The following is an 18615-nucleotide window of genomic DNA, read 5'->3' as shown; positions in this document are numbered from 1 at the left end:
GCCAGCAGACCCACCTGGAGGCCAAAGAGGAAGCCAGGACAGAGGCTCTGTGGAGCTGGGGGAAGGGTGCACGGAGGGGCATCCAGCACAGCTGTACACTGGGTCCGGGCACTGCAGCCCACAGGGCACTACCCCCAAAGTTCAGGGGCCCTTAGCTCCCACCAGCCGAGACCCGGAGGGAGAAACTGTAGCTCCAATGATTCTGGAAGCCACCCCACCCCAGGAAGCAGGGAGGTTGGGGGAAGTGGGGGAGACCCTGGGAATTTGGAGCCCTGGCTGGGCATGCCTGGATGCCCCCCAGGTCTGAGGGACCCGCTCTCAGCACCCAAAAGCACAAGTGGCTTCGCTTAAGAGAGCACCATCAAAGCCCTCCCCCAGCTGATCCCTGCAGATGCTGTCTCCGTATTCTTCCTCTGTCTTACCGGCCAGAGAGACCATGCGGCACAGCCACCACACTCGGCACGCACAGCGGAGATGCGTCCGAAATACAACGCCCTTCCCAAGATCCCCCGCCCCCACGTGTAACCCACACTCCAGCAATGAACTGACAAACACACAAACACACACACCCATGGGCACACGAGTCTTCTGCACCTGTGCACCCTCCTTGCAGCGTCGCCCTCCCAGGGAGCCCAAGAGGGGATCTAACATTTCACTCCTGAGGTTCTCCCTGCCCCTCCCCTTCTCTGTCCTTCCTCCCATCTTCTCTGTTAGCCCCTCTTTCCACACACTGCCCCCTACCTTCTGCCTCTCCTCCAGTCTCTGGGCAACCTCTTAGCCAGGCCCCTTGCCCTGGGGCCTCATTCTGTCCTCTCCCCATCTGCACACGGTGGGAACCTTGAAGGCTGCACATGGGGCAGCTCGGGGCAGCTACCATCCCACCCCCGCAGGCCTGAGGGGCAGGGGGTTCCAGAGGAAGGGGAGCAGCAGCTTGGTTGCTCAGGACTTCCCATCCCCTTCCCCCGGCTCTCTAGCCCCTCCATGGACCTGGATTCCCCACCTCTCTCCATTCCAGGTTGAGTCATTCCCACATCTGGAGCCTCTGCACATCTGGAAGAGCTGAAGCCTATGCAGGCAGCTCCACGTGGACACCCCTCCCCCACACTCCATCTCACCCCACCTCCACTAACAGCTGGGGTCTGTCCCTCAACTCCCACCTGGGCCAGGCAGGCAGGCGCCCAGGGACAGCCTCGGCAACAGGACATCCGTGGGCCTCAGGGCCTCTCCCCAGTAGCGGTAAATGTGGCCACTTGGTGCCCACCCCACTGGGTAGGCAGGGCTGGCCTTGGGGTAGCCAGGCCCTGGGCTGGGGAAGGCAGGCAAGCCAGGCACTGAGGAGGCAGTGGCTTGGCCCAGCAGGCAGAGTGAGTTTATCCTGGCACCTGGCCCTGAAGCCAAACATCCTCCTCTAACCTCGCAGACACATCAAAGCCAGCAGGGAAGGGGCCCTTCGCTAGAGGAAACCTGCAGTCCTGGCGGCCTGACAGCCTGGCTGCGCAGAGGACCACCCTGCCCCACGCGGCAGCCAGGCTTGGGCTGGGCAAGCGGTCCTGGAGGGGGGGCAGAAGAGGAAGTTCTACCCTGTCCCTCTGCCCTACCCCTTCAGAGAGGGTGGCAATTTGCCCTCGTGAGGGTGGCACAGCTGGCACCAGGACTTAGCTGTGGCCCCTAGTCCAGGGCTCCCTCCCAAATTTGACCCCGTCTTCCCTCTAGGCAGGAGGGGCTGACGCGGGGGGAGGGGCTCACCGTGTGCCCCACCTGGCAGAGGAGCGCAGCGCCAACTTTATGCCCCAGGCTGTGTGGGGACGAGGGAGGGGTGGAGAGGGTAGGGGGCTTACAAAGCTTTGGAAAATAGAAGCTGAAGTGGAGTCGGAAGAGGAGAACTGGGCTGCAAGCCACGGGGCTTCTCTCAGGGGACAGCAGGGGCCAGAGGAGAAAGAGGGGCTGTGAGGCGCTAACAAGGGAAGGAGGAGGTGCTAACAGGGCCACTGGGGTGAGGGGATTCCTGGAGCCAGCCCCCTAAAGCCTGGCCTGGAGATAAGGGAGCTGGGGGGGGGGGGGGCGAGGGCTGCCACATCAGCAAAGGAGGCTGGATTGTGTGCATATACACGTGCCCACGTATGTACACACATGCAGACACACTGCACACGCCCACACATGCGTGCGTGCACACAGCTGAAGCCAAGTCTGTCCTCGGCTGGGAGCCAGATGATGTGGCTGCTAGAGGAGCCATGATTTGCGGAAGAATGTGATCCCTGCCGCCTCGCTCCCCCCACCCCTCTGCTCAGCTCATTCTTTGCCTGACTCCCAGGTCCCTAAGAAGTGATCGGCTTCAGGGCTGTCCCAAGCTGTGTCTTCTCCACACTTTAGTCTGAGCGACTGGATGCTTTAGAGACCCTCCCCTAAGTAATGACCAGCCCACAGAAGGGCTACCATCTCCACTGGCTGCCCTGAACTCCCAGCTTCTTTGGGACTGGGAAGTTCTTCTGAAGTCTAGCCACAATCCCCTGTAACATTTAGATCTGAGACAGAGGAGCCCACAACAGGGTACAGTAGAGCCCTCTTTCAAGGGGCAAACAAGAGCAGAGCTAGAAAGTGGAGGTCCGAGGGGATCCCCCACCTGTTTCTTCTCTCTGGCTACAGGGTCTTATCTAAAAGAGTCAACAGTGAGGGTGGGGGTGGGAATGGGGCTACAGAGAGGGGGAGGGGCTGGGAAGCCTTGGGGAGGAGCCCCAGAGAGAGGGATCAGGGCTGGGGGACTCTCAAGACACGTAACCTGGTCTTGGCTCAGCCCCTCTGGCCTCAGTCTTCGTGACTCTGTTCCATCTGCCAGCCCAGACAGCCAAACGGAGTAGCCCAACCTTCCGCCTTATTCTCCCACCCACCTCTCGGAGGTGTTTCCTCCCCACCGCTGGCCGTACTGTGCCGGAAACCTACACTTTGGATAATGGCTCCCAAATGCCGTTTTTGTCTCTACTAAGCCTTGGGAAGGTGAGCATTAGTCCAGCTCCTCCAACCCACTCATTAGGATAATAAGCTCCCTGCACTGTTAATTGGCAGGTGGCACGCCTCCCTCCACCCTCCTGGCCTGCAGGTTGGCAGCTCAGACATGGGGTCAACTCCAGAAGTCATCTCACCACCTTCATGCCCATCACCCCAAGAATGAGTGAAGAGGCCTGTGGACTTCAATTTCCAGAGGAATACTGGGAAGGAGACTCAGACCCTGTTCCCAGGTCCAAGAATTCCTACTGGCAACCAACATGCATCCTGCCTCCTCCTGGAAGGGGGACATAGAGCCAAGCATTCCTTGCAGCTCACCCCATAGGAGATGCTGGGTTTCCAGGGAGCCATTAGCTCACTAGGGGGGTGTTGTACAGTTGGGAAGGGCAGGAAGCAGAAGAGGTGGATTTCCCAATGGTCAGTGGAGTTGGGAAGCCCAGGCAGTCTGGAATGACCCCCCCAAACTGAGAGCCTCCCACCAAGGACTTTCGGAATTCATTCTCTATCCTCCTGGAGAGAATGAGTCTAGCTCTGGCCCCTGACCCCAGGAGGTCCCCAACCAGCTTCAATTCAATGACAACAGAGCCAGTGTTTACTTGGAACAAAGCACCATGGGGAAATGAAAGCTGAATCAGAACTGGGCCAGCCTCCGCGGCCTGGTGGAAACGTTAGGACTTGTACACACATTATCTGGCAGGGAAGCTCCAAGAGAAGGCCTGGGTGGCGGTGAGCGGAGAGGGAACAGTCACTTCTTGCAGTAAGATCCAAGTCCTGGAAGGCTTTATGGAAGAAGTGGCATTTGAGCTGAGCCTTGAAGGATGGGGTGAGAATGTGTTCGGTTTCAGGGAGGGGTCTAGGGACATGTGTTCTAGGTGGAGGGAGCTGTCCAAGCGGAGGAGAGGAGGGAAGCAAAGGGTCAGGTGTGTGGCTAGAGGACATGTGAGCAGGGCAGAGGGAGCACTGCAAGGCCAGGAGTGGGGCTGAGCATGAAGGACCCTGAGATGGGACTTTATTCCAACAGACGTGGAGAGCCTCCGGAAATTAGGGGCCAGAGAGTGACATGCCCCAACATGGGCCATAGGGAGACTAGGCTGGAGGCCTTCCAAAGATGGTTGTGATGGGCCTGGGTAGCCACACTGCATGGGGGCAGTGGCATTGGGGATACCTGTGACAAGCAGAGTCCCCAGACCCCCTGAGTACTCAGCTTGAGGGAGAGGTGGGCATGCTCCATGAGACCAACCCAGGCAGCACTCAGTGGGCAATGGATGAGCAGAAGGGGGATGAGAGGACAAACCAGAAATAGAGGGAATTGATCAAATGTCTGATCCTAGCAGCACTGTCACATCCGGTCCCCTGGAGTCCTCTAGGAGGAGTGGTCAATACCAAATCACCCTCTGAGGTAGGTCACTGGCCCTCTCTGATCTGGCCCTTGGCGGGTGCAGAGCACTGAATGGACAGCAGAGGGAGCTAGTGAGCCAGCATTGTGGATGAGAGGTGTTCTCAGAGGAAAGCAAACCGGTCATTTCTTGTCATCTCACTCTGCCTCTCGGTGAAATGAAGAGAAGGAGCTTGGGCCTCTTTTCTTGGCCAGAAACAAAACATTTATTGCATATTATTATTAAACTGACATTTATTTACCATTACTGTATTCCAGACACTGAGGGGCTTATTTCATCCCATAATGACCATATGTGATAAAGTAGGTTATCCACCACCCCTTCCTTCACAGATGAGTTTAGAGAGGCACAGAGTAGTTAAGTTTCTTGACTAAGATCACACAGCACACCATAGTAAGTGGCACACTTACTAACACGATAGAATACCGTCCCTCCAGGCAGAGCTGGGCAGTTCTGAGGGTTTTGATAAGAAAGATCCCAGCCCAGAGCTATAAGCCATTATGGATTCGAGTGTCCACCACAGTACAGCAGGGAGGGGGGATGGGAACCTGCCTGGCTCTGCCCCCTCATCCAGGGCCTGGGCTGGATTCAGTCAGGCTGCACAAGGCTCCCGGTGAGAAGCTTCCATCCTGAGCAGCAACTGCCTCTTGAAGCTGCCTCTGGGTGTGGGGGTCTCGAGACCTGTGTGATTCTGGTCCTGACTCAGCCTCAATGTCCCGTGTGGTTTGGCTGTTCCACCTCTCTGAGCTCCAGTTGGCTTCTTTGAGAAGGGACTGGTCGACCAGCTGACCTCTCAGCCCCTTCCAGCTGGGCCCTTGCAAGATGCACAGACAATCAGCTCGTTCTTTAGTGAAAGGTCTGGGGAGGTGGCGAGTGAGTATAAAGACATTTGGACTTTGCTGCTCTTGGGAAATCCCACATGGAATTTGGTGTGGAGTCTCGAGGGACCCACTGACAGCATGAGGTCGCTGGGCCTCCCTGCCCCCTGCATGCCTGAGCACAAACGTGCACGCGTGCACACATTTCCCTCCCACTGCCAGAGTCAGTGTTGAACAGAAGATGGTGGCTCTGCCCAGGACCCTCCTGCCTTTACACAAGAATGGCCCCCTGTCTGCTCAATCTAGGGCCCCATTGTGCCCCAACCCCCACCCAACCTCACCCACTAAGAATGCTGGGGCCCTGGGAGCCATGATGGATGCTGAAAACAGGGCTTAGTGTTTTTGGCCTGGGCTAGGACCACCCACCTCCAGGCCCCTCCCCATCCTCACTTGCAGGAAGGAGCATAGAAGGGCAGTTTTGTATCATGAAAAAAGTTGGGGACCCAGAGCCCTCTGGACTCTACCCCATGAGCCTTACTTCCCCCCTGGGGAAATGTGGGCCAGTGGGTGGAGTAGCTGTTCTTAAATGTCTGTTCTATAACATTTTAGGGATGTGGGTAGCGTTGCCAGATTTAACAAGTAATAATACAAAACAACTAGTTAAATTTGATTTTTAGATAAACAACAAATAAATTTTAGTATAAATATATCCCAAATTTTGCATGGGACATATTCACGCTAAAAATATTACCCATTCTTTATGTGAAATTCAAATATAACTGAGTGTATTTTGTCTGGCAACCCTAGATCTGTGTTAGGTAGATGCCAGAGAGCCAGAGGGGAATGATGCCAGCCTTCCCAGCCTCCCATGTCTGCCCCACAAACTCCTCTATGCCCTCTTCAGCACCCCCATTGCACCCCCCAGGATACCATCCCCCCCTAAACTCACCCATCTTCGTCTCCTCTAAGGGCCACGCCTCTGTACAGCTCTAGGCCTGGGCAGAGTGGCATGGGGTGCAGTGGAGATACCCTTCATCCAGCCTTTAGTGTTGACACAGTGAGGCCAGGTCAGGCATGGGAAGGCCTTAGAAGTCCAAGTTAGCAACGACTTCACCAAGGAGGCGGTAGAATGTGCACTGGTGGGAGAAGGTTCCAGCACTCTAGGCTGGGTCCAGAGCCAACTGCAGGGGCATGAGGGAAGAGGTGCCCCTACCCCATGTACATTCCCTTCTCCAAGCTCAGAGTCACCAGGAAATGAGAACAGAGAGGTCATTCTCTAGGGCCAGACCCCAATTCCACTTGGATCAGGAGACTGGAAGACTGTCCTTAGGGGCCAAAAAGGGCCAAGAGATGATGAGAAACAGAGGGAAAGAGGGGGGAGAGAGAGAGAGACCAGGAAGACATATACTGGGAGAAAGACCAAGAAATTGGTGAGAAAAACACACATAAAGATCGAGAGACACAGGACAAAACCAGAGACAGGAAAATAAATGGGAACAGAGAGAAAACCAGACTCCTTGGCTGAGACAAACAGATTAACAAACAGAAGAAAGGAGAAACACAGTTGGGTAACAGGGGGACACAGACAAATGGAGAGAAACTGAGTGGAGACCGAGATAGGGAGAAACTAAAACAGGAAGATGGACTGGGAGAAATGGAAGGAGACAAGAAACTTAAACATAGGGCAGAGATAACATTACTGGGAGAGATGAGAAAAAGAGGTAAAGAGAAAGTGGTGAGAGAACAAGAAAAAAGAGGAGACTGGCTGTTCTTTCATATGAACTTGGGGATATTTTCCAGTGGCAAAATCAGATTTGAGACACTGGAGATGTCTGACAACCTAAGAACTGAGCATCTCCTGGAGCCCTCCCTCTTTCCCCAGGCCAAAGAGCAGCACCCCACCCACGATCTCCATTGCACCCCTTCTCCAGGCATCCAGGTTCCATGTCTCCAGCTCCGGCACTGTCTCCTCAGGTGTCACCCGTGTTTGGGCGTCTGGCTCTCATCCTGCGCCTATCACCTCCGAGATGGCCTCCAACCCCGCCAGCCAGTCAGCTCCCCGGACACCCAGCCCCAGGTCCCAGGTCCCAGGTCCCAGGTCCCAGGTCCCAGCCCAGCGTCCCCTGGCTCCCGGGAAATCCCAGGTTGTGCGATGCTGCCACCTGCCGGTCAGACCCGGTCAGCACAGCACGCCTCGAGGGCTGGGGCGCGGCCGCGGAGGGTGGGAATCCCGCCCCTTGGGGCTCCGGCAGCCTGCGCCGGGGCTTTCCAGGAATCCCGATAGACCTGTTTGCCCGCGCGGAACCTCGCCTGGCTACCGCTCAGCCCCACTTCGGACCCCATGGAAAATCCCTGGACTCTGGGGCCTTAATTGCCCCTGCAGTCAAAAGGAGGAAGTGTACCAACACCTCCTCCCAGGATTTCAAGGGAGGTTGGGGAACACGGTTGTACTAGGGCTGTGCTTCTGTTTCTCCGTCCCCAGAAATCAACCAGGCCGCCTCTCCCTCCCTTCTTGGCAAAAAGAAAAGAAAGAAGAGAGAGAGTGAGAAGGGGGGCGGGGGGTGATACCTCTCCCCTTGCAATCCCCTCCAGAACCTTCTCCTTCCCTCAACCTCTGCCCGCAGAAGGCCAGGGAGGGGACTCCCTCTGTCAGCATCCTCTCCCCGGCCAGGCGCAGCCCTCCCTCCCGTAAGCCTGGGGCCAGTTAGGGGTGGAGCAGGAGCTGGGGGTTAGAAGGGGAGTTTAGCAGTCTTGAAATGACCTCACTATTTTTTTTTTCAGTTAACCTCGTCTACTTCCCCATTACCAAAAACCAAGGCGGACCTCTTCCCCACTTCTTCCCTCCTCCTTCTTGCCCCAAGTCCAGCCCATCCCGGTGCATAGGCCCCGCCCCCATTCCAAGGCGGGACCCCATAGGTGGAGAGACGTGGGAGAGGTCGCGGCCCCGCCTCTCCCCGCCTCTCCCCTCCTCCCCTTACACACGGAAGCTCAGTGGCCCCCACGCCAGGATGTCCGACGCCTGGGTCCTCGGCCTCTTACCCACCTTGCTGCTCGGCCTGCTGGCCGGCCTCCAACAGGTGAGCACTCGGGAGGTGAAGCTATAGAACCTTCAGGGTCTTACCTTTGTGGGTCTGGAGCCTGCTTCTGGAGTCGGGTCACCACCTTCCATTGTTAGGATTTCCTCATGACCACACGCAATTAGACACTTCCTTTCTCATTTTGCTGGGGAGGTGAAGGTGGGGGCAGCGGACCGAGGCCCTGAAAAGGCTGGAGTTCCTTCACCTTGGAGGGACTGTGTCGTGACACTGACCCACGCCCACCACCATCTGACACCTAGCGCCTCTGTGTGAGTGGGGACTTTGACCCGCATATGAGCCTTGGATAGTCCTTCCCGCATAGTCAGAAAGCGGGAACTGTGTGGGACTCAGGTCTGGACGCCTGGCTAGCCTCTCTCCCCAGCTCTGTTTCTCCAGTGCTGGGTGACCTTGGGGAAGTCCTGGCCTTCTCTGGACTGTTTATTTGCTTGTGCCCTAGGAGAGAGGAGGCTCCTTAGTCCCTTTCTAGGAGCAGGGGTAGGATTCCAGCCTGTGGTAGGATTTGATCCGGCTGCCTGACTCAAGGCTGGGATGACCTCTGAAATTTGTGATTCTGGGAGTGGGCAGGCACACCCTCATCTCATACCCCCAGTGATGGTGAAGTTCTATCCAGTTCTGGGGTGGGAGATTATCCTGGAGATTGATGTGAGTCCAGAAGACACATTTTTAACTTCTGTTTAAGATCCAAGGAAAGTGCCAGGCTGGCTTCCCAGAACAGGGCACATTCACAGGGCTGTGCTGACTTTCAGGGCTGCTTTGCCCCTGAAGCCCTGGTACTCCTTAATCACTAGGCCATCGGTTTTACCATCACTAGGCCGAGCATCCTCTTGTTGATTCCTCCTAACATCTCCAGGGAGCAGGCACTGCAAATGTCCCCAGTTCAGCTGTAAGTACAGTGTACAGTCAGGCTCTGATGAACAACGGTGTGCGTTCTCAGAAATGCTTCGCTAGGTCATTTCAATGTGGGAACATCATGGAGTGTACCTACACAAACCTAGACGGTGTAGCCTACTGCACACCTAGGCTACATGGTATAGCCTTTTGCTCGTAGGCTATGAGCCTGTACAACATGTTGCTGTACTGAATCCTTTGGCAAATGTAACACAATGGTAAGTGTTTGTGTTTCTAAACAGAAAAGGTACAGTCAGATTATGGTATTGCCCTGTCCCTGTGGCTCAGTTGGTTGAGCTTTGTCCCATACACCAGGAGGTCATGGTTTGTCAGGGCCCATGCCCTGGTTGCATGCTCAACCCCCAGTAGGGGGCGTGCAAGAGGCAACCAATTGATGTTTCTATTTCCCTCTCCCTTCCTCTCTCTGAAATCAATAAAAACACATTTTTAAAAATAAAGTAAAAGAAAAGTTTTTTAAAAAATACAGTATAAACCATTTCTTTAAATGGTGCCCTGTACATAGGGCACTTACCGTGAATGGAGCTTGCAGGACTGGAAGTTGCTCTGATGGCTATGACGTCACTAGGCAGAGGAATTTTCAGCCCCATTATAACCTATGGGACCAGCATTGTGTATGCGGTCTGTCATTGACCGAAATGTGGTTATAGCACATGACTGTAAGCTGAGGTTCTCCAAGATCATCCTGACACTTGATAGAACTCAGGCTCTGGACCACCTGAGACAAGACCACCCCTTGGTATAATAGGGAAAGAGGATCTGAGAGATCTACCCCTTCCAAAGAAGAACTCAGGGCAAACTTATGGAGCCTGTTCATATATGTTCTGCTTAGCTGGAGGCCAGAAAAGGAGGAGGGACAGGTCTGGGGTCTGAAGGGGAAGTGGCTGCCACTGAGTGTCTGGACCCCTTGGTCTGTCCCCAACTCTGCAGTGGCCTCCCTGTGCTGTGTGGCCCTCACCCTCGCTGGGCCCACTTGCCCCAGGGATTCATTGCTGCTCCAGTCCCCACCGTCCAAGGCTTGTGAGAAGCAGGTATTCACGTGGGACTGAACACGGAAAGGGGGAATCAGTTCAGCGCAACTATTATTGGCTGTCAGTGGTCTTCTTAGCTTTACTGTTGTTGTCATTAGCAATTAAAATGTTACTGAGCCCTGGCCAGTTTGGCTCAGCGGTTAAAGCCCACAGTCCAGAGAGACCCGGGTTCAGTTCCCGCTAAGGGCACATATCTCGGTTGCAGTTTGTCCCTGGCCCTGGTTGGGGTCGTGTGGGTGGCAGCCAGTCGATGTGTCTCTCTCACATCGATGTTTCTCTCTCTTTCTTCCTCCCTCTCTCCCTCTCGCTCTCTCTGAAGATGAATGCAAAAATGTCCTTGGGTAAGGATAAAAAAAAATATATTATTGAAATATTTTAATGAAATGTATAAAGATAGGGTGGTCTCACCAAAGATAACTTCTTTTGAGCCCTGGTTGTTTGTCCCTGGGAGGCTGGGGTGACAGGGTGACAGATAACCTGCCATTCCCTACTGTGTTCCCACCTTTGCATCCCTCCCCCAAGCCCAGTCTGGAAGTGGCCAGGAAGAAATGAAACCAGGTAATCGATGAATGTTCTCTCGTTCATTCTGCCAGTATTGCTGGGTTTTCAACAGGAATGAAACAGACCCAAATCCCTGCCCTGTGGAGTTTACACTCTACTTAGAAAACACACTTAACAAGATAAAGGAAAATGCACGCTGTTAGATGGTAATAAGCGCTATGCAGAAACATTAGGCACTGGGAGGGGAAGGGCGTGCTTTGAGGCAGTAGCTGTAACGTTCAATAAGATGGTCAGAGAGGAAGGTGCCGGAGCCAGCCCTGCAGAATCCCAGGAAGGATGTCCCAAGCAAGGCTTGCACACAGAATTGCTATTAATCGGGTTAAATTCTGGACAGACACTCTGGATACCCCACAGAACTAGTGCAGAAGAGGTGGGGAGAGAGGACCTGGTTCCAGGGAGGAGGGTCCAGGCAGCTTCAAAGAGCGAGGAACCCCGCCAGGCAGGGGTCTGAAGGGTGAACAGGGCTCAGCAGAGCGGGAAGGCCTGGGGACGAGGGCCCGCCCCTGCATGTAGCTGTAAAACAGCCAGGGGTGCTCAGGGGACTCCCAGTGGGAGTGTGCAAGAGAGGAGAAGGGGGCTAAGGCTGGTCCATGGGGGTCAGGGCCCCAGGGAGCCCCTGACAGAAGCTTCCAGCAAGGTTGCGGGTGATCAGGTTTTTGTGGACAGAAACTTGCCCGCAGTGTCGGGACTGGCTGGTGGGCAGCAGAGAGTCGTTATCGTTCTAGACTGTAGATGTCAGAAGGCTGAGCTTGCAGACCTGGGGAGGAGTGAACATGGTGTGGGGGTGGTAAGGAGAGGAAGGAGAGCTGGGGAGCCTGGCTGGCAGCCAGGGCTCCCATCACTGAAATGGGGAACATGGTGGAGTAAGGTGGACAGCAGACTTGGGGGCCCGCTGGCTGTCAGGTACCTGGGCAGCACCTGCCTTTATGACCCCTAACCTCTGCTCTTTTCTTCCACAGGCTGCAGCCAGATGTGGTCCCTTCTTGTAAGTCTTGGGTTTGGGCTGTAACTTTCAAACTGGAGAGGAGACTCCAAACCTGTCCTGCCTGCCTTCACGGGAGGGAGCACCTCATCTATCACCCTCACCCACTCCCCCTCTAGCCAGAAACCATCCCCCCACACCCCACCCAGAGATGGAGACTGTGCCCTCCCTCTGCCCACCAGCCATCCCTGGGGGAGTTTCACATGAGGGCCTTCTGAAGCCTAATCCCCCTCCTGTTTCTGCAGTCTCAGGCCATCTCCCCTCTCAGAGGACCCTGGGAGAGGGGGCAAACAGTGTGCGACCTTAATGTATAAACGTCAGGAGCCTGGGCACGGTGAGGAGGGACCAAGGGGGTGGTCTGTAGGCAGAAGAGTGTTGCCAACCAGTTGGCACTGGATGCGGCAGGAACACCCTCCTTCCCACCTCCTTGTCTGTGGGCACCAGCAAGGGCTGGCTCCTCCTCAGTTAGCTCCTGGACACTCCCCACTTCCCGTCTCCATTACAACACTCAGTCCCCACACCTGCCCAGTGAGGTCGGCATAACATCCATTACACCCATTTTGTGGATGAGGAAAGTGAGGCTCAGCAAGGAGCACGCCTTGGCACAAGGCCAGTAGCGAGATGCACCGGGAACCGAGGTTCCGAGTTCGGGTTTCTCCCCCTGAGCCCTGAGGGGGCCCCTCCCCCCACCCCACAAGGGGCATAGCTCAGGCCCTAGGTGTACGGTAACCACAGCCTCCTGCCTCCACCCGCAGCGCCTGCCCTGAAGGATTCAGATGCTGCGGTGACGACTGCTGCCCGGGGCCCGAGCTCTTCTCTGGCCCTTTGAGGTGAGCCCAGGGCCAGCTCCTCTGGACATAGCCCTCCTAGGGCCTGGCCACACAGGACAGACTGGGCTTTCTGCCCTGGGGGGTGTCACTCAAGGGAGGGAGGGAGGTGCGGTGGGGATGGCCTGGAGACTCTGGGTGATGTTGGCGGTCCCTCGCCCCAGGATCTTTGTCATCATCTTCCTGATCATCGTGCCCATCCTGTGCATCTGTGGCCTGGCTAGGCGCTTCTGTCGCAACTGCGAAGAGCAGGAACCGGACCCCCCAGTGGATCACGTGGGGCCGCCGGAACAGCCCACCACTGCCCCCACAGAGAGGGTCAGGGCGCCCCCCTCTGAGTCCCCACCGCCCTACAGTGAGGTGGGTGTCTGTCCTAATCCCTGTTCTGCTCCTTGGCCTTCTGTATGTCCCTATTGTCCCAGTTTTCAGACAGCAGTGACAGTGAGGGCCTCCCTACCCCACCCGGGAGGACGCTACAGCCAGCTCTGGGTCACCCCTTTCCCTGGTACACTGCCAGCACGTGGGTGGCGATGCCAGTGCCCGGCCCTAAGAAGACTCTGTGCCCCCTCCTTTCCCTGCAGATTATTCTGAAGCCAGTCCTGGGTCTGCCTCCCATGGATCCGCCTCCTCCCTACAGCTTTACACCTGAAGAACATTCTGGGGTCCCCAGGGGCATTGACAACCCAGCCTTCTGAACCACCTCCTGCCTGGAATCCTGCCTCAGCCACCGCCTTCCCATCACCTCCTGGGTTGAGCCAGAGACGCCGGGGACCCCGGAAACGCCCTCGCCCATCCTGCTGCATGTCTGGCCTTTGTTGGATTTAACTTATTGCTTTTCCTGCCCCTGTTCCACCCCGTCTGTCTGTTCCAGAGGCTGCCAAGAGGAAAATGTCAGCAGTTGGAGGTGACTGACTGTAGAATGGGCTACTCTGAGGAGGGGAGGGAGCCCCGTTTCTTGCCTGGACAGCCAGCTCTGAGGTGTGAAGGGCACTGCCGTATGTGGGAGACCAGAATGCATGAGCTCTGAGGCACCTCCAGTTCTATCCGAACAGAAAAGACCCCATTCTACCCCACCCTGCCCCCCAACACATACTCACTAAATTACCTGATTGCTGCTGCTGAGTCTGCCTCTGGCTATGTGGGGAGGTGAGCCCAGACCCTGCTGGGAAATTGGGGGCAGGGGGCAGGAAAGGTGCAGTCACTGTGCCCCAAGTCCCACCATTCATGAGTCTTCCGGGACTGTTGACAATAAGCCTAGAAAGACAGTACCACCATGGGCCATGCTCTGGGAAAGGGTCTTTACAGATGCTTTGACCTCCCGCTCCTCAAGGTCTGTGCATGCTAAAAAGCCTGGACAGGAAGCTGGGGAGGGTGTGGGAGTGGCCGTGTGTGTGCTCTGCACCCGTCCTCCTACTACTGTCCTGGGGACACAGTTCAGCTCCCTGATTCTCTCACCGTGGGGGAGGGGAGTTCCTGGCCACCTGTAGGGCGGGGCCTCCGGAGACTGGGTCAGCCCCACCCTGGAATCTCCTAGAGGGAAGAGAGGATACGCAGACCCGCCTTTGCTTCCAGCCCAGTGTGGTTCAGGCACGCCACGCAGTCCCACCTGCAGGTCCCCTCGAGGAAAGAAGCACTCGGCACTGGCAGTGTGCCCAGGGCACAGGTCCCGGGGAGTCTGTAGCAGAGCACGGAGTTGGGAGCCTAGCACGATGCGTGCATGGGGAGAGAGTCCCTAGACGGCCGGGAACAGGGGCTGCCTGGCGGAGAGTTCCTGCTTGAGACCGGGCCTCGGGGAGCACAGTGGTTGCGGACAACATGGAGTTGATAGGACAGTTAACTCTGCCATAGAAGTTTCCCTTCCATTTCAGGGATTTATCAGGTCAGAAGGAAGACATGTAGGTGTTCCGTGTAAACTTGGCTAGCTCCAGCGAGAGAAGTCTCAGAGCTGGTGTCACCCTCATTGTGGCAAACCCCAGCCCCAGTTGGGCAGTGGGCTTTGCAGACCTGGAGCAGGAGTCATCCTCAGCCTGGACGCTGTCTTCCTTTCCTCAAAGATGACAGGGGGCCTTTAAACCCTCCCGGCAGCAGTAGAGTGGCCTAAAGGCAAGTGTTTCTGAAGCCCACTGTTCCTGGGACACGGGGGCAGAAATGGCCAGTTTTATGGCTTCGTTCACTGTTGGTGGGAGTGGACATAGTGTGATCTTCCTGGAGGGCAATCTAGCAGTGTCCATTCATGCCACCGATGTTTACAAGGATCCTACTATGTGTCTGGCACCATGCCTGCTGTTGGCTATTCATTAAAACTTTAAATGCACATGACTCAGCAATTCCACTTCTAAAAATATCCTTCAGAAATGCTCAGACACAAAAAGAGCGTGGAGAGCCCTGGCCAGTTTGGCTCAGCGGTTAGAGCGTCGGCCTGCGGTCCGGAGAGACCCGGGTTCGGTTCCCGCTAAGGGCACGTACTTCGGTTGCAGTTTGTCCCCGGCCCTGGTTGGTCGTGCGGGTGGCAGCCACTCGATGTGTCCCTTCACGTCGATATTTCTCTCTCTCTCTCCCTTCCTCTCTCTCCCTCCCACTCTATCTGTACAAAAAATGGAAAAAATATCCTCGGGTGAGGATAAAAAATAAAATAAAATAAAATAAAAAATAAAAATAAACAAAAAGAGCGTGGAGAGATGCCCACCACAGCATTCTAGCTGGGGGTAAGTGTCCATTGACAGGAGCCTGAGAATATAGACGTGCATCCATATTGTGAAGGCTGAATGGCTGTTAAAAAGAATGAAGTGGATCTGAAACACCAACTTGGCACCATGTCCCCCACGTATTATTACAGAGAAAAGGCAACTTGCAGAACAATAAGCCTATGGTCTCAATTTGTAAATATATACTACAGCATACAGGATATATGCTGTAATATATCTCCTTTGCAAATGTACAGAAAAGATCTAGAAGGATATGAACCAAACCACAGTTGCCCTACTATAAGCAGTAGTTGGCACTGTGGGGTGGAGGAATGGAAGTAGCCACTTGTAAGGACGTTTTTTACTTTGCATGTTTTGTCGTTTGTATTTTCACGATGAGCAAGCCTGGCTTTTGAAATTGAAAAAAGATTTTTTTCATGGGAAACACAGACAGCTTTAGAAGTTAATAAAGACTCATCTTGTGAACTTTGATCCATAGCAATTCATGTATTATCAGCCCTGCTCTGAGGAAGAGGCTAGGAGAACTCAGAGACCTCAGGCACACGGCACACACATGATACACGTGATGTAGGGAATAGATGCACAATGGACGTGGGAAAGCATGGACACCTTCCGACACATGAGGACATGTGATGCCTGGTGTGTAAAGCCTGTACAGGACAATGACCAGCACTCAGTATATATAGGATGTCTGGCTAGTTGGGTGGGTGGATAACCAATTTTGCAAGGAATGAATAATAAAAGATGGAATCACTTTGAATAAATGAATGAATGAATGAATGATTGCCGCAGTGAGTGAACAAATGAACCAATGTGAAGATCTGCCTTCAGACATTTGTAGAGATACACACAGCTTGGTTAACCCCAGAAAGGTGCTCCTTGTGGCTGCAGACTCGAACTGCCCGCAGGGGATTCCCCAGAGGGCTGAGGGTTGCGGGAAAAGCTGTGAGGCAGGGGGCAGCTGGGGCGCAGGGGGAGGACCTTATGCTCCAGGATCAGAGGCGGGGGAGAACCAGGCTCTGCTGCCTTGGGAAGTCGGGAGGAGGATGACACCAGCAAGAATGTAACCTCACCCCGGGGCTGGGTTTCAGAACTCCAGCTTCTGACATTTTCTTAGAAACAATTTTTTTCTTTATTTATTTTTAGAGAGAGAGGGAGAGATAGAAACATTGCTGAGAGAGAACATCGATTGGTCGCCTCCTGCATGTCCCCCCTGGGCACGTGCCCTGACTGGGAATGGAACCAGCAACTTTCATGGGTTGACACTCAACCACTGAGCCTCGCCGGCTGGGCCAGCTTCCAACATGTTTGTTTCTGCACCCAACATCTCCTGGTCTGTTTCCCACTTTGTACAATGAAGAGGTTCACCCGTTCCCGCTCTGGTAGGACGTAGCCCCCCGTTTCCCAGGTTGGGAGGGGCAAAGGCAGTAAGAGAGGTTAGAAAACCTCCTTGACGCCACTGCAGCCATGCTCTCAAATGGATACACCTGATCTTGTCATCCTGCTAACCTCAGACCTCCCACGACCTGAACATCACCTCCTACTCTTCCCGCTCAGGTACTGCATTGGCCCCGCGCCAGCAATTCCCTGAACCCCGGAGACCTCCAAGCAATGGCCTTCGCCCCTTAGCCCCATCAGCCATGTCCTCACTGCCCTCCTTATGCAGCTTGGAGTCCTTGATCCAGCCTGGTAATCACCACCCAGCATCAACTCCGTTACTCGTTTCTCCATCCATCATACTCACCTGGCAAAACCAGCACACCAGTGCAACTGGATTCACATCCAATCAAAACTGCGACTCTCACGGGGCCCCCAACTCCTCCATCGTGCCTTAGAAGCTTTGCTCTCTCCCTCTCGAGAGAGGCTAATTCATGCCTTCTACTCTCCCTGAGTCTCCCACTGTCCCCACCTCAATGCCAGCTGGTGATGGCACCCCACAAGTCAGGGAAACAATGAGAACCCCCCAATCTCCCCTGCACACACACCTCTGGTTACAGTGGAAGTCAAATCCCACCCTGCCAACTGGGTTCCACCCCCTGGACCTTCTGAAAGCTTCACTCCTGCAGGTCCTCCTCCACCAGCCATGTCCTCTCGTTATTGTACCTGTATCATGTCACCTGTGCATAAATAGGCCTCATCACCCCCCTAGAGAAACCCTCCCTCCACACCCATTGCCTCTGTGTGTGCCATTTCACTTCCTCCTCCCCATTCTTACTCCATCCGGTTCCAATCAGCCCTTTGTCCCCATCATTACGTGTACTGGCTCTTGTCCCTGTCACCAATGACCTACATCTTGCTGAAGCCAAAGCTCAAGTCTCTAGCCTCACTTACTGTCTCTCAGTGACCTTGGACATACTTGGCCCTCGCCTCCTCTGTGAAAAACTTTCTTCTGTGGACTTCCCTGGTTTTCCTCCTACTCAGGGCTGCTCCTTCCCAGGCTCCTTCCTTTCCCCTCCTCCCCACCGTCTCTAAATGATAGTTGACCCGGAGGGGTCCTCGTTAGCCCTCTTGTCTTTGTCGTCATTCACTCCCACAGTGGGTGCCCTCCAGCTCTGGGGCTTCATAGACCACTTCAAATCTTTCTCTCTGGCCAAGACTTCTCCCTTGATCTCCAGACTTATATATTTAATTTATACTTAACTACCTATCACCTCCACTTGGATGCCTAATGAGCATTTCACAGAAAAAAACTAGGCTTTCATTTCTATCCACCCCACCCAAAATCCAGTCCTTCCCAAATTGTCACATCATAAATAAACGGCATCACCAGCCAGCCAGCTATTCAGGCCAAAACACTAATTTATTCTTTTTTTTTTTTTTTTTAATCCTACTCGAGGACATTTTTTTCTATTTTTTGTTCAGATATAGTGGGAGGGAGAGAGAGGAAGAGAAAGAGAGAGAGAGAAACATCGATGTGAAAGGGACACATCGAGTGGCTTCCACCCGCATGACCAACCAGGTCCGGGGACAAACTGCAACCGAGGTACATGCGCTTAGTGGGAACAGAACCCGGGTCTCTCAGGACCGCAGGCCGACGCTCTAACCACTGAGCCAAACCGGCCAGGGCAACACTAACTTATTCTAATTTCTCTCTTTCCATCACCTCCTCATCCTGCCTCCAAAATAGACTCGTGTCCATCTTTCACCATTTCACAGTCACAGCCCTAGACCAAGTCACCCTGAAGTCTAGCCTAGGCTACCTCAAGGACATTCCCAACCGGTGTCCTAGCTCCAGACTCGTCTCATCCTGCCCCCTGTAGTCCATCCTACACACTGCAGTCAGGGAAGTT

General features: G+C 54.6%; 1 protein-coding gene and 1 long non-coding RNA gene across 3 annotated transcripts; one reads left to right on the top strand and one right to left on the bottom strand.

The window, feature by feature from the left end:
• Positions 1-4633: 4633 nt before the first annotated feature.
• Positions 4634-7893, bottom strand: LOC118634687. Its single transcript, XR_004960389.1, has 3 exons — positions 7784-7893; positions 6165-6380; positions 4634-5211 (listed from the first exon to the last, which is right to left on the bottom strand). It is a non-coding gene; the product is annotated as an uncharacterized LOC118634687 (long non-coding RNA).
• Positions 7894-8193: 300 nt separating this feature from the next.
• Positions 8194-13734, top strand: TMEM92 (transmembrane protein 92). Of its 2 annotated transcripts, none has more exons than XM_036269491.1 (5): positions 8194-8292; positions 11771-11796; positions 12549-12623; positions 12845-12980; positions 13202-13734. In XM_036269491.1, the coding sequence occupies exons 1-5, from the start codon at positions 8224-8226 to the stop codon at positions 13313-13315; spliced, it is 420 nt and encodes a 139-aa protein (XP_036125384.1). In that variant the 5' UTR covers positions 8194-8223; the 3' UTR covers positions 13316-13734. The 2 variants fall into 2 exon arrangements, with proteins under 2 accessions (XP_036125384.1, XP_036125383.1); XM_036269490.1 differs by having other exon boundaries at positions 12785-12980.
• The last annotated feature ends 4881 nt before the right edge of the window (positions 13735-18615 follow it).

This window comes from Molossus molossus, unplaced genomic scaffold, assembly GCF_014108415.1.
Source record: "Molossus molossus isolate mMolMol1 unplaced genomic scaffold, mMolMol1.p scaffold_m16_p_19, whole genome shotgun sequence".
Taxonomy (NCBI): domain Eukaryota; kingdom Metazoa; phylum Chordata; class Mammalia; order Chiroptera; family Molossidae; genus Molossus; species Molossus molossus.
This window is presented reverse-complemented; position numbering and strand designations above follow the sequence as displayed.

Bases quoted from the DNA above. Each gene is read 5' to 3' on its own strand.
- TMEM92 (XM_036269490.1), top strand. From the start codon at position 8,224: ATGTCCGACGCCTGGGTCCTCGGCCTCTTACCCACCTTGCTGCTCGGC. The intron at 8,293-11,770 runs GTGAGCACTCGG...TTTCTTCCACAG, and splicing joins TGCTGGCCGGCCTCCAACAG to GCTGCAGCCAGATGTGGTCC. The intron at 12,624-12,784 runs GTGAGCCCAGGG...CCCTCGCCCCAG, and splicing joins CTCTTCTCTGGCCCTTTGAG to GATCTTTGTCATCATCTTCC.